Raw genomic sequence first — 14,942 nt, 5'->3', positions numbered from 1 at the left:
ACACTTGAACCGACATCATTGCAGAGTATCTTCTGAGCTCTTGGCCTGGGGTTTAGGAGTCACAACTCAGAACTAGGAGTTCTGGGCACTTGCCCAGAGAAGGGCCTTCTGAACCCTTAAGTGGGCTCAACTTGACTCTCTTCGTGGCCCCGAGGCCTCAGTCCCACGGATAACGGGACAGAGCATGTTTTTGTGGAACTTAAAGGGAAGCTTGTAACAAAGTACCTCGCAGCTGCGGATTTTTACCCACCAGCTCAGAGGGTCCCGTCAAGGAATGACTTTTGGAAAGACAGCGGGAGGGCACATCCTGAGGCTGGGAAAATGCCTGCTTCTTCCCAATTTCTAATTAAGGGGTGGGTCTAGGCAAAGTCAGCCCCACCGGTTCCCGGGGACGCGGGGGTTCACACTTGATATAGTTGGGGGGAGGGGGCACTCGTGGGGGCTGCTTCACCCGAGACACATATGCCTCCCGCAGCAAGCTCTCAACGGGGGGGGGGGGGGGCACCACCCACGGAGCAGGGAAGGAGGGGGTGGCGCTCCAGCCAACCAAACCTGAGCGCTTGGCCCGGGCTCTTTGCTCCAAGACCTTCCAATTCACTTCGGTCGAGAGCCCCGCCAGCCCCGCCATGGTGCTCCGGCCGCCGCTCGGCCACGGCCCGCGGGACCCGCCTGTCAGCGCCGCCGGGCTGGCCCCGCCCCCCGCGCGACACTGTCGGGAGGCGCGCCTGCCGGAAGTGAGCGGGCGGACGAGCTTCCACCTCATCCCGCGGCCCCCGGGGCTCCCGAGAGGCAACCGAGGGGAGCGTGAGAGCGGGGGCGGTGTCGCCTCGCCGCAGCTTGCGGGGGCCGCGTGGGGGGCTTCTTTCGGCGGCGCGCGGCGCTTTCCGGCTGCCGTCAAGCGCGGCGCTGGGCCGTCGGGCGGGGGCTGCGGGGCTGCCATGGCGGCGGCGGCGGGCCGGCTGCCGAGTTCCTGGGCGCTGCTGGCGCCGCTGCTTGGGGGGCTCGCGCTCCTGGGAGTCGGGCCGGTTCCGGCACGGGCGCTGCACAACGTCACAGCCGAGCTCTTTGGGGCCGAGGCCTGGGGCACCTTGGCGGCCTTCGGAGACCTCAACTCCGACAAGCAGACGGACCTCTTCGTGCTGCGGGAAAGTCAGTGCTTGCCTGGCCCTTCCTCTGTCCACCGTCCCTGTGCCTGTCCCAGTGTTCCCCCCACACCCCTTGCCCAGATGGCGGGTCGCCTGCGTTTCCCGGGCCTTCTCTCCCAAGCCCTGTCTCTCCCCCTGTATCTACAGCACCTTGACAGCTTGCCCGTTTGATCCATCTTGTCCAGTCCCAGGTCCTGGCCCTGTCACCCCAACACAGTGTGGTCTACCCAGCTCCCCCCAGACACCCCACTTTTGTCTTGAGCAGTCCAAGACCTTCACCTCTCTTCCTCTGCCTTGCATAGTCTGCCCTTCCTGATTCCTGATTCCCGAGGAGTCTACAGCATCGTTCTACATTTCCTCCCAAGGCCCTTCATTTCTTTCCATTAGCGTTACTTGCTTTTCCATGAACTGAAAGGCCCCTGTCTCAATTCCCCCTCCCCCCCCCCCAGGGAATTCTTCTCCCTACTCTTATGTTTATCAAATTTACGCATATTCTCCCTCGATCTGGGCCACGGCTTTAAAGCTTCTGATGCTTCTGTGCCCTCCAAAGCCCTAAACAGAGCATTTTCACAAGGACCACTGGTTCTCAAATTTTCAGATTCAGGGCTTTCCTGAGCCGAATAGTCTTTTATTTCCACTGACTTCCCTTCCCTTTCACACTACCCCAAGTCTTCCATATCTACTTCTTTTGACATCTTGTGGTTTGGGGGAGTTCTTGGCTTTCACCACTACTAAACATACTATAAAACGTGATGCCAACATGATAATTGAAGAGTCCTCCATGGTTGAGTATCCATAGGCTATAGGTAAAGGATGAAGCTATTAGTAAAACTTTACTGAAAAGATCCCTGTGCACATTTATTCCAAACCTTGCCGGAATCCATAGAGCTACTTGTGGGCCCTGGATTCATTCCTGTCTTTGTGTGATTCCCATATTGCAGGGTGCCAGTTGCCACACCCCTGCAATACTTTACAAACTGATAGAACCTCTCCTCCCAACTTTAAGAATGGCCCATGTCTGATTCAACAATTTTAAAAGTCTGTCCAAAGGGTGTTCGTTGAGATATAAAAATGTGTCAGCCTGTGGCATGCTTTCATAGCAACTGGAAAAGAGGATCTTGGAGAATCTGGAATTTTCTGCTTTGAATATATAATCCTGTTATACCAGTCAGATCCCTATAGTGGGTATTCCTATGTGATTGGTAACCACTATAAGGTGCTGCATTTTTATGTTTGGGCAAGACAAGGCTTGACATAAAGTTAAGGTCTGATCTTTGTTTCTTTAAAGTTTATTGATTTCACCCTTACCAGAAGGCATTGCTGTCAGTTTGTCTTGACCAACTGCATTTTACCATGTTCATCTTTCCTGTTTATCTATTACTTAGAACACTGACTTTGTGATTACTGTTAGGCACCCTGTTCCATTAGACAACAGGTAGGACTAGCCTGTGGAGAGCAGATGAACTGGAGTAAAATGAAAATTAACTTGTTGAGAACATTACTTAGAAAGTTTCTTGTAAGAACTCTTTGGATGTGTTACTGGGAAACATTTTTCTAATATATGTACTTCTTTTAGGAAATGATTTGATCATCTTTTTGGCAGACCAGAATGTTCCCTATTTTAAACCCAAAGTAAAAGTATCTTTGAAGTAAGTACGCATATATTTGTTTCTATAAAACATTACTTGTTACTGTAAAATAGATATGCAGTAAGAGGTATTGTCTTTGAGATTAATTCAGTGGTGTTATGACACAAAAATTTGAGAGAGTAATTTTTTAGGAAAAACAGTGAACTTACTAAAAGTTAAAAATAAATGTGAGTGTGTTCAAGTTTGTTTTGCATGTTTAGCAATCACTCTTATACTCAGCGTCCCTGAGACAGCAGTTCACAGCTCTAATCAGGTCAACTTTTATATTTTGTGGGAATTGAGGGGGAGTATCACTGGGGGAAAGGTCAGTGACCTTGTAATTTTTGTTTGCTCTTTGACAAGTGATGAGATTTTAAGGTTACATTATTGAAGGAATTTAAGTCAAGCTGAGTTCTTTTAAGTTTTTTAATATTTTATTTTATGACTTGCATTGTATAAAATACTGATTCCAATCTATAGTAAACTATCTTAATTTTGAAATCACAAAAGAATTAATTGCTGTCTGGCTCAAGGAAAAGAGATGGATCAGTGCAAATCCTCTAGAAATTATGTGACTTGAGCTTCACCAAGAAAACAGTGAGGACTTTTTAAGTTTCTGGACACAGCTTTCACCAGATATCACGGGCAAAACATGTGAAGAGGAAATAGAAAGTTTTGCCTGACAGAAATCTAAGATATACAATGAAAAATTATGAAATAGAAGTATCAACATAGTGAGGGTGAACTTCTATAACAAATGGGGAGTCATTTCAAGTTCTTGTTTAATAAATTGCTGATGAGAAATTATCTTATTTATTAACCGTATGCATGATGAATTGGTGTCTGGAAATGTCAGAAAGAAATTTTGAGAATTTTAAGTCACCGTATAGGCTTTCTTCAATGCAAGTATTTACTTTCTCAGCTTTTGTTTAGTTGATCTATCGAGAGATGACAGCTTGACAGCTGTGTTGAAGTCACCATCTACTATTGTGTTGCTATCAGTGTCTTTCTTCAAGTCTATTAGTTGTTTTAAGTATTTTTCTGGTCCCTCATTATATGCATGTATATTTAGGAGTGTGAGTTCTTCCTGATGTACATATCCCATAATCATTAAGAAATGATCTTACCTGTCTCGTATAATCGTTTTCAGCCTGAAGTCTATGTTGTCTGATACTAGTATGGACACCCTGACCTTTTTTTATTTTTTAATAATTTATTTATTTATTGAATCACTGTGGGAAAAGTTACAGAGCTTTCAGGTTTAGGTCGCAGTCATGTAAATATCAAACACATTTCCCTTTACCAATACTTATTTTTTACCACGAACCCCAATAGAACCCCACCTCCCACCCCTCCCAATTCCTGTGAGGCAGATGAGTTCTAGTTAACACTCTATCTACTTTGACTAGATTCATTGTTTCGATAAAGGATGCACCATTATTATTTAGAGTTTACCCCCCCTCCCCAAATCAGACATGCTGAAAAAGCGTTGTGAAATTATTTGCTTTCTACAGCTGGGTTCAAGAATTAAATGTTGGTTTTGGATTTCTGCTATTTTACTTATTAACCCTGGAAGTATTTCTACTAAAAGTCAGATAATTAAGAGATTGGTTTCTGTGCTCTGGAGTCGTGGCCGTGCTGGAGAGCCGCTTGTGGGGAGCAACTGGTGACTTCGGTAGGGCGTGAAGGATGGGCCGGAACGCCCCCCTTCCCATGAGGTTTTTGTCGCCCCCGACCCCCAGCTCATACCTGCTGTCCACAAGGCTCCCATGCAGCCGCCATCTTTCTTTCCAGAGAGGAGAGGGTGAATGGGGCAACACCCTTTCCCCTCCGGGCAGACATGATGGATGGCCTGGATTAACGCATAGTCCGAGCTTTTCTGCTCCAAGCTGCTGGTTTTCTGCATTAAGTCCTTGTGCTTCTGGGGCCGTGGCCGTGCAGGAGAGCCGCTCGTGGGGGGGCAACTGGTGACCTTGGTAGGGCGTGAAGGACGGGCCGGAACGCCCCCCCCCCCCATGAGGTTCACCCTGACCTTTTTGAGGTGTTTGTCGAATTGTCTTCCAACCTTTGATTTTGTGTACTATTTGCTGTGATTGTTCAAATGTGTTCCTTGCAGGCAGCAGAGTGTTGGGTTCAATTTTCTAATCTATCTTCTCACTCAATGACTCTTAATTAATTGGTACATTTAATCTATTGGCATTGGGGAAGGTAATTGTTAGGGAATTTGTTCTATCTTTCTGCAGGAGTTTAGCTGGTTGTGGGGCTTTCCTTAAAGTAGCCTTTTAGTTCTTGCAGCAATGGTTTTGAGTCTTGAAGGTTCTGATTTGTTTTTTATCTGTGAAGTTGTGTTCATATCTGAATGAGAGTTTGGCTGGGTAAATTATTCTTGGTGAGGTGTTTAATTCATTGATTTTTTTTAAACTATATTTTACATTTCACTACTTTCTCAATACTAGAGTATTTCATTTGATAAATGCTGTAAATCTTTGTGTGTGTGTGTGTGTGTGTGTGTGTGTGTGTTTAATTTTATTGAATCACCATGAGATAGTTATAAGCTTTCATGTTTGGATTACAATCACACAATTTTCAAACACCCCTCCATCCACCAGTGCACATTCCGCCCACCAGTATTCCTGGTATAACCCCCCTTTTTCACCCTCCCCCTGCCTCCATGGCAGACATGATTCCCCATAATCTCTCTCTACTTTTGGGCATTATGGTTTGCAATACAAACCCTGAGAGGTTATCATATTTGGTCCTTTATCTACTTTCTGCACACATCTCTCATCCCGACCGATTCCTCCAGCCATCTTTTTCTTAATGATCCGTTCTCTATTCCAGCTGCCTTCTCCCCTTTGGTCATGAAGCAGGCTTCCAGCTATGGAGCAATCTATCTATCTATCCCGTGTATTTACTGTCCTTAGGTGTCAGCCTCAAGTTATGTTGTTTTATACTCCACAGATGAGTGCAGTCCTTCTGTGTATGTCCCTCTCTTTCTGACTCATTTCACTTAGCATGATATTCTCCATGTCTCTCCATTTATAAGCAAAGTTCATGATTTCATCTCTCCTGGCAGCTGCATAGTATTCCATTGTGTAGATGTACCAAGGCGCTCTGATTCTTATGTTGTTCTTATGATAATGTTCTTTTGATCCTTTTTATAATTTTTTTTCAAGTTTTTATTTTTTAATGAATCACCATGAGGTACAGTTACAGACTTACAAACTTTCGTGCTTACGATTCAGTCATACAATGATTGCGTATCCATTCCTCCACCAGTGCCCGTTCTCCACCACCAATGTTCCCAGTATCCCTCCCACCCACCCCTCCCCCCGCCTCTGTGGCAGGTGCATTCCATTTTACTCTCTCTCTCCTTTAGGGTGTTGTGGTCTGCAATGCAAGTATTGAATGACCATCATGTTCAGTCTATAGTCTACTTTCGGCATGCATCTCCCATCCCGATCTGGTCCTCCAAACACCCTTTACTTGGTGTTCCCTTCTCTATCTGAGCTGCCTTTCCCCCCAGCATGTGAGGCTGGCTTCCAAGCCGTGGAACAAACCTCTTGGTACTTATCTCTACTATTCTTGGGTGTTTGTCTTCCATTCTGTTACTTTATATTCCACAGATGAATGCAGTCTTTGTGTGTTTGTCCCTCTCTTTCTGACTCTTTTCATTTAACATGATACTTTCCATGTTGATCCACTTATGTGCAAATTTTATGACTTAAAGGTCATTTGCCTCATGAGCAGCCTGCCTGGCCAAGCCCGGTTCAATTCCTCCGCCCCTCTCAGAGAGCACGGCAAGCTACTGAGAGTATCTCGCCCGCACGGGAAAGCCTGGCAAGCTACCCGTGACGTATTCGATATGCCAAACACAGTAACAACAAGTTTCATGATAGAGACATTACTGGGCCCGCTCAAGCAAATCAATGAACAACGGGAGGACTGTGACCGTGACCAATCTTTTCTAACAGCTGCATAGTATTCTATTGTATAGATGTAAAAGATGTTAAAGTGTCTTTAACCAGTCATCTGTTCATGGGCACTCAGGTTTTTTCCAGGTTTTGGCTATTGTAAGCAGTGCAGCAATGAACATACAAGTGCAGATGTCATTTCGACTATACTTTTTTTTGCATCTCTGGGATATATTCCCAGAAGTGGTATTGCTGGGTCAAATGGGAGCTCAATTTCTAATTTTTTGAGAAACATTCATACTGTTTTCCAAAATGGCTGAACCAGGTGGCATTCCCACCAGCAATGAAGGAGAGTCCCTTTCTCCTAATATTTGTGCCAACACAGGTTGCTTTTGTTCTTTTGGATGTGTGCCAGTCTCTGTGATGTGAGATGATATCTCATTGTTGTTTTTATCTGTGTATCCCTGATGATTAGTGATGAAGAGCATTTTTTCATGTGCCTTTTGGCCATTCAAATATATTTTTTGAGAAAGTTTCTGTTCATTTTGTTGCCCCATTTTCTGATGGGTTTGGATCTTTTCTTCTTGTGGAGTTCAACCAGTGCCTTGTATATCCTTGATATCAACCCCTTATCAGATGGGTATTGGGTGAATATCCTTTCCCATTCTGTATACTTTCTTTGTATTTTGGTCACTCTTTCTTTTGAGGTGCAGAAGCTTCTTCTTTTCAGATAGTCCCATTTGTTTACCTCTGTTCCCACTTGCTTGGCCTGTGGTGTGTCACCATTAAAGATACCTTTAGCTTCAATGTTGTGGAGGGTTTTGCCAACCTTGTCTTCAAAGTACCTGATGGATTCTGTCTGATGTTGAGGCCTTTAATCCATTTTGATCTGACTTTTGTGCATGGTGTTAGGTGGAGGTCTGAGCCCTTTTTTTTTGCATGTAGCTGTCCAGTTTTGCCAGCACCATTTGTCAAAGAGACTTTCCCTGCTCCACTTCACATTTCTTGCTCCCTTATCAAAGATTACATCATGTATTTGAGGGTGTGTGTCAGGATATTCAACCCTGTTTCATTGGTCTGTGGCTCTCTCTCTGTTTCAGTACCATGCTGTTTTAATTATTAAGACTTTATAGTAGAGGTTGAGGTTGGGGAAGGTGATGCCTCCCATCTTCTTTTTCCCAAGAATTGCTTTAGCTATTCGTGGGGGCTTATTGTTCCATAAGAATTTCAGGACTGTTTAATCCATTTCTTTGAAGAATGTCATGGGTAACTTTATAGGGATCTCATTGAATCTGTACAATGCTTTGGGGAGAATTGCCATTTTGACAATGTTAATTCTCCCAATCCATGAGCAGGGGATATGTTTCCATTTCCTCCTGTCCTCTTTTATTTTATGAAGTAACATTTTGTAGTTTTCCTTCTACAGGTTCTTTACCTCCTTAGTTAAGCTGATTCCGAGGTACTTGATTTTCTGAGGCATGATTGTGAACGGGATTGCTTTTTTCATGTCACTTTCTTCTCTCTCTTACTTGCATATAGGAAAGCCATGGACTTTTGGGTTTTTGATTTTTGAGCCTGCAACTTGACTATACAAGTCTATCGTTTCTAGGAGTTTTTTGGTAGAGGATTTAGGGTTCTCTAAAAATAGTATCATATCAGTGATTCTTACGATGATTCTTATGTTGTTCCTCTTTAATTCATCCCAGAGTTCTTTCATTAGCTCAAAATAAGTTTAGTTTTTACGGGACAGAAGTCACTTAGATGCAAGCAGTGGGGAAAAAGAAAAGGCATATGTGTTCAAGAGATAACACAAGCTTAAAGAGCAAATAAGCAAGCAAGAGACATAGGAACAAGTAAGATATATGCTCAAGGGACAACACCCATTTCAATAGCAAGTTCATATTTTCAGTTAATCCAGTAATCATTGTTTTTCCCATTTTTTTAACAGTAAAGCAAACTTTATTATCCTAAAAGTCACATGTATGTGCAATTCAATGAGAATATTTATAAGTAATACTTATTATTTATTTATTTTGTTTTTGGGGTTTTTTTTGTGTTAAATGATTTAAATTTATTTTTTACATAGGTTAAACTAATATAGTAATATATTACCACAAATTGACTTTTATTGATTTTTTTTAATTTTTTTTTGTTTTCCCATTTTAACTGTAGATTGAGTGTACTTAAGAACCGATTAATATTAAGATACTGCATTTCTGTACTTTTTCCTTATGTGGCATGTGTTTGCTTTTTAAAATCTGAATTTTAGGTGCAGGGGAGATAGATTAAAGGGATAATAATATAGAAGGAGTGAGGAAGTCTAGAGTTAGGTCTCTAGATCCCCAAGAGCAACCTCTGGCTATCATGCCTGGGATAGACCCCAGCATTGCCCAGTATTGTCCAAAAACAGGAAAAAAAGTTGTGTAGTTTCCTCTGTTTGAATAATGTTTGAGGGTTGTTGGGATAGTCTGTTTTTATATTATATATTTTTATATTTTATTTTATCACTGAGATATGTATTTATAGTAGTGTTCATGTTTATGCTTTTGGTGTACAAAGTTACTACACTTGTTAACACCACCACAGTTCCTTCCATCACTTCTTATTGTCACTTGTATTCCACAATGTACCTTGCCTGGTAACCACACCTGGTAACCTCAGTTCTGTTGTCAAAGTCCAAGGGCCCATTTCCATTCCATTTCTCTGTTTTTGGTTTTTTGTGTATACTGTGTGTGAGTGACATCATCCAGCATCTTACCTTTTCCCTCTGAGTTTTTTCATTTAACAAGATAACTTCTTCTTCCATCATTGTTGTAGGAAGTGGTAGAATTTTCCAGGTAGTATGCCATTGTATACACAATTTCTTTATCTACTCATTTGTCAGGCATTTGAATTATTTTCAGATCTTGGCTGTTGTCAGTAATAGCGAACATAATTGTGCATATCTTTTTGAATTAATGTTTTGTATTCTTGGCAGAGAATCCAAGGAGTGGAACCACTGGATTGGATTATAATTCTATTTTTAATTTTTGGGAAAGTTTTTGTATAGTTTCTCCATACAGAAGCTTTCCCCAAAAAATGAATGAGAGTTTCTGGTTCGTCACTTCCTGCTAGCACAGGTTGTTTTGGAAATGTTGAATATTTTGAGGGGTGAAGTGCTTCTCATTGTTTTGTACTACCTGATGTACAGTGATGATGAACACTTTTCATATGCTTGTTGGCTTTCATATATCTTCCTGAGTGTCTGTTCAACTTCTCCCCACTCTTTTTTTTTTTTTTTTTGGTCAGGGACAGACCTTATAGTGCTCAGGACTTATTCATGGCTCTAACTCAGGGATCCTGGTGGGGCTTGAGGTATAGATGAGGTGCTGGATATTGAATCCAGCTCAGCTATGTCCAAGGCAAGCAACCACCTGCTATCCTGTCTCTTCAGCACCTCACTTAATTTTTGATAGGTTTGTTTACAAATACCTGAGTTTTGTAATTTATTTATAACTTAAACACTTGCCCTTTGTTAGGTGTGTGAAATGTGGATATTTCTCCCCCCCTTTTAGTAAGGTGTTTTTTATTTTAGCTATAGTTTCTTATATACTATATTAATTTTGAAGTTTGAAGTGGTTACATTTGTTTATTTTTACCTAATGTCTTATCATTGGGTACCCGTGATGTGTTCGATATGCCAAACACAGTAACAACAAGTCTCATGATGGAGACGTTACTGGGCCCACTCGAGCAAATTGATGAACAACGGGAGGACCGTGACCGACTTACATTGGGGACACCTGTAAAGTCAATATTATGGAGAGTTCTGCCTATGTTTTTCTTGATTTTTTTTATGAATTCAGATCTAATATTAAGGTCTTTAATTTATTTGAATTAAGTTATTTGTATATGATGGTGATGTGAGATAGAGGTCCAAATCCTTTTTTTTTTAAAGTGGCCAAATGTTCTAATACCGAATTTAAAAGAAAATACTTCCCATCTTGAGCTTATGTCCCTAGCCTCATTATTAGAAATAATCTGTTCAGGGCCTGGTGGAATAGTACAATAGGACAGACACTTACTTGTCTTGCATGCACCTGACCTGGATTTGCTCCTTAGCATCCTATATGGTTCCCTGAGTACCATCAGCAGTAATCCTTGAGCACATCTAGGAGCAAGCCCTAAGCACTGCTGGATGTGGCCACATGCAAAAACATAATAAAAGAAAAATTAGGGGTTAGAGCTATAGCACAGTGGGTAGGACATTTGCCTTGCACGCGGCCAACCTGACTGACCCAGGTTCGATTCCTCCGCCCCACTCAGAGAGCCCGGCAAGCTACCGAGAGTATCCCGCCTGGTCGGCAGAGCCTGGCAAACTCCCCATGACGTATTCGATATACCAAACACAGTAACAACCAGTCTCACAATGGAGATGTTACTGGGCCTGCTCAAGCAACTCGATGAACAACGGGAGGACAGTGCTACAGAGCATCCCAACACCTCAACACCTTCCGACCACCATATCTGGGATGTTCCCACCGGAACCCCAACCCCTATCCCAAAATAGAACCAAAATAATTCATTTTGCATTGTTTGTTATAAATAAACTGCTGAAAGTGATCCAAGAAAGTTTCCTTAGAGGAAAATGTGTGAAGACTGTTGCATTTCACCCCGGGGCCATTAAGCCCTTCTATAAGAGGTTACTAACATGTTGTTGAAGATTGGGTCTTGTGTGTTTCTATATGTTTTATACATATATGTCTGTAAAAATATATTTTCCTCTAAGATTGGTTGCCTTCTACTTTAAGTCCCACCAAATATGGTGTGCTACTCTTGGAATATTTGTAGTGTGAGATATGACAAGTCCTGGAGAAAGTTCACTCATGGGTGAGGCTTAGCATATGGAGAGCAGCTGTGAGCACAGCCGCAATTAAGTTCTGGAGGTGTTTGGCTGCTTGGGCTAGGTCCCTTAGAGCGGGGAGGTGCCTTACCCTACCCACCGCCTTCCCAAGTGTCCCAAATGAAACAGCCTGGCAAGGTGTCCTTTGGCATGGCTATTGCAATGTCGTTTTATGCTCTCTCCTGAGAGAGAGTGACAGTGCGTCTCTGGATCTTGGCCATTGATGAGATTATCTGATACCAGCCAGAGGTGGCTTATGGGTGTGACTGCCAAGTGATAGGAAACAAGGGTACAGGGGAGGCAGGGGCGGACACCCATTCCCAGTTCTGTTGAACCTGGAGTTTTCAGTCACAAGACCCTCAGGTTTGTAATTTTTTTTTAAGTGATATTCCTACTTTTGTTATCAGAGTAGTATTTACTTCATGGAAGCTGTTAAGTATTCTTTGATTTTTCTGGATGAGGTTGAGAAAGATATGTGCTTAGGGCCCCTTTAAAAGATTTGATAGAATTTAATATTAAACCTGTTTGGACTAAGATTTTTGGTTTTTGAACCATAATGACTTGTTTCTGGCTTTGTGCTCAGGGATCACTTCTGATAGGCTTGGGGCATATCCTCCAGGGTGGTGCCAGGGATTTAACCCAGGTTGGCTGTGTGTAGGCAAGTACCCTATCTGCTGGACTCATTGGCCCCACTTTTTTCAGGGGGGGTGTATGTAGGGGGACAACTTCATTTCTATTTCAGTTTCCTTACTAGTAACTGTTTGTCTTCAGGTCTTTTATTTTCTTCCAGTTTACTCTTTTTATTTTTTTTATTATTAAAAAATTTTTTAATAGTGAGACATCATGAGGTACAGTTGCAGACTTATACATTTTTGTGCTTGGGTTTCAATTATACAATGATCAAATACCCATCCCTCCACCAGTGCCCATTTCCCACCACCACGGATCCCAGTATCCCTCCCACCCCCCATCCCCCCCATCCCACCCTGTCTCTGTGGCAGGGCATTCCCCTCTGTTCTCTCTCTCCTTTTGGGTGTTGTGGTTTGCAAAAGAAACATTGAGTGGCAATCATGTTTGGTCTATAGTCTACTTTCAGCATGCTTCTCCCATCCTCTTCCAGTTTACTCTTAACTTAATGTGTCATCCTAAAATTTTATTCATTCCATCTAGGTTCTCCAGCTTAGTACCATAAACTTGTTAATGGTCTTTTGTACCTGTGATATCACTTAAATCACTTAATCACTTAACTTCCCGTTAGTCGTCGATTTGCTCGAGCGGGCGCCAGTAACGTCTCCATTTGTCCCTGTCGCGTGCTAGTGTAGCCCAATGGCATCTGTTCGCTCCGGGAACATGAAGGGCCTCAAACCGATCGTTCATGATCTTGACGAAGAAGTCTGACCATCTGGTAGGTGGGCGGCCACGCGGTCTTTTGACATCCCGTGGAATCCAATCAGTAACAGCTCTAGTCCAACGGTCGTCTTTAAATCTCATTACATGACCAGCCCATCTGATTTTCGACACCTTGGCAAATGAGACAGCGTCCCTGATCCTTGATCGTCGACGGATGTCAGAACTCCGGATTCCTTCTCTCATTTGAGTGAAACGTGATATTCTAAGCATAGCTCTTTCTATTCTTCTTTGGGAGACCTGAATAGCGTTCTCATCTTGTTTGCGTAGGGCCCAGGTCTCTGAGGCATATGTTAATGCAGGAAGAACAGTGGAATCAAAGAGATGTGCCTGGAGCCGGAGGTTCTTCGTCCTCTTAGCTATTTCTTCGACGTTCTTGAAGGCGTTCCAAGCCGCTCTCTTCCTCCTGCACAGCTCGGGTGCCAGGTCATTTGTCATGTTGACCTCTCGACCTAGGTAGACATAGCTGTTGCATTCGGAGATGGTCGTTCCATTGAGAGCGAATGGGGCGTCAGGAACAAGGCTATTTCTCATAAACATTATCTTCGTAAGATTCAGCTGTAGTCCTACCTTTCCACACTCACGGTCAAAGTCGGCCAGCATTTGTGCTGCTTGGCTGATGTTTGGTGTTATTAAAACAATGTCATCAGCAAAGCGGAGGTGGTGTAATTGCCGACCATCTATCTTCACTCCCATTCCTTCCCATTCCAGTCGTCGCATGATGTTCTCGAGGGTGGCACTGAAGAGTTTCGGTGAAATGGTATCACCCTGCCGCACCCCTCTCTTGACATCAACGATCACTTCTTTGTAGAATGGTGAGATCCTGGTAGTGAATCCGCAATAGAGCTCACGGAGGATCCTGATGTATTGGGCTTGAATGCCCTGATTGGCTAGGGCTTCAGTGACCGCTTCCGTTTCAACAGAATCAAAGGCCTTCTTTAAATCAACGAACGTTAAGCAGAGCGGCATCTTGAACTCCCGAGAAACCTCAATGAGCTTGGTTATCGTGTGGATATGGTCGATGGTGCTGAATCCTTTGCGGAATCCTGCTTGCTCGCATGGTTGTCCTTCATCTAATGTTCTGCCAATCCTATTCAGGATGACTCGAGTGAACAACTTGTAGATGACAGACAATAGGCAGATCGGGCGATAGTTGCCAATGTCATGGATGTCTCCCTTCTTGAACAGTAGTACGGTCCTACTGGTTTTCCATTGGGACGGAACCTTGCATTCAGACAGGTAGCGAGTGAAGAGCCGAGCCAGTGTATTGATGAGTACTGACGGCAGGTTCTTCAGGTGTTCAGGTCTGACCTTGTCTGGGCCGGGTGCTGTTTGTTTCTTTACCAACGAAATGGCGTGTTGGATTTCGGAGGGGAGAACGTTGGGAACAACATACCCATCCTGTGGAATTTGGTATGTTGGCAAGTGGACATGGCTATTGAAGAGATTTGAGTAGAAGTCATGGATAATCTTCTCCATTGCCGTTCTGGAGGATGTGATGGATCCATCAGGACGTCGGAGGGCAGTCATCTTGCTCTTATAGTTGGCGAAGGACAGGCGGGCCTTACGAATACTTTTCCCGGCTTCTGCCGCATCTACCAGTACTTCTGCTCTTCTCTCTTTGAGGTCTTCCTTGATCGCATCTCTGCACTGCTTTGCAAGCTCGGACGTTAGCTTGCGGTTGCCTGAGGCATGCGCCAAACCACGCTGGCGAATTAGCTCAAGAGTTTTCGAAGATAGGCGACTTTTTGTGGCTATCTCTCTCTTGGCGTTCCTCGCACATTCATGGAGGTGCTGAACCAGTCGATCGTATTCCTCGTCAATGTTGTCAACAATGGCATCTTCCCATGTTGCCGCAATAGTACCAAAGAGTTCCCAGTTGGTGGTCATTCTGGGAGTTCTCTTTTTGAATTTTGCAGCCCTTTCTCCCCGCTCTGTGAAGTAGAATTTTGCACGAAGGAGACGG

The 14,942-nt window shown here is 43.6% G+C and overlaps 2 protein-coding genes across 3 annotated transcripts in view; one reads left to right on the top strand and one right to left on the bottom strand.

Annotated features, from left to right (window-relative positions):
- The window catches only part of PHKB (phosphorylase kinase regulatory subunit beta), a 278,679-nt gene extending 277,916 nt beyond the window's left edge, over window positions 1-763 (bottom strand). Inside the window, exon 1 of one of the 2 annotated variants that reach the window (XM_056136671.1) lies at window positions 553-763. In XM_056136671.1, the coding sequence (XP_055992646.1) occupies window positions 553-763 (211 nt within the window). The remainder of the gene's footprint in view (window positions 1-552) is intronic. The other variant, XM_056136672.1, reaches the window with a different exon arrangement.
- A 34-nt stretch (window positions 764-797) lies between these two features.
- ITFG1 (integrin alpha FG-GAP repeat containing 1) overlaps window positions 798-14,942 on the top strand; it is a 226,241-nt gene continuing 212,096 nt past the window's right edge. The window contains exons 1-2 of the mRNA XM_056136673.1: window positions 798-1,149; window positions 2,722-2,794. Of these exons, the coding sequence (XP_055992648.1) occupies window positions 939-1,149; window positions 2,722-2,794 (284 nt within the window). The 5' untranslated portion in view covers window positions 798-938. The remainder of the gene's footprint in view (window positions 1,150-2,721; window positions 2,795-14,942) is intronic.

Source organism: Sorex fumeus, unplaced genomic scaffold (assembly GCF_029834395.1).
Source record: "Sorex fumeus unplaced genomic scaffold, SorFum_2.1 ptg000122l, whole genome shotgun sequence".
NCBI classification, from domain to species: Eukaryota; Metazoa; Chordata; class Mammalia; order Eulipotyphla; family Soricidae; genus Sorex; species Sorex fumeus.
Note: the sequence above shows the minus strand (reverse complement) of the source record. Positions and strands in the feature narration are given on the sequence as shown.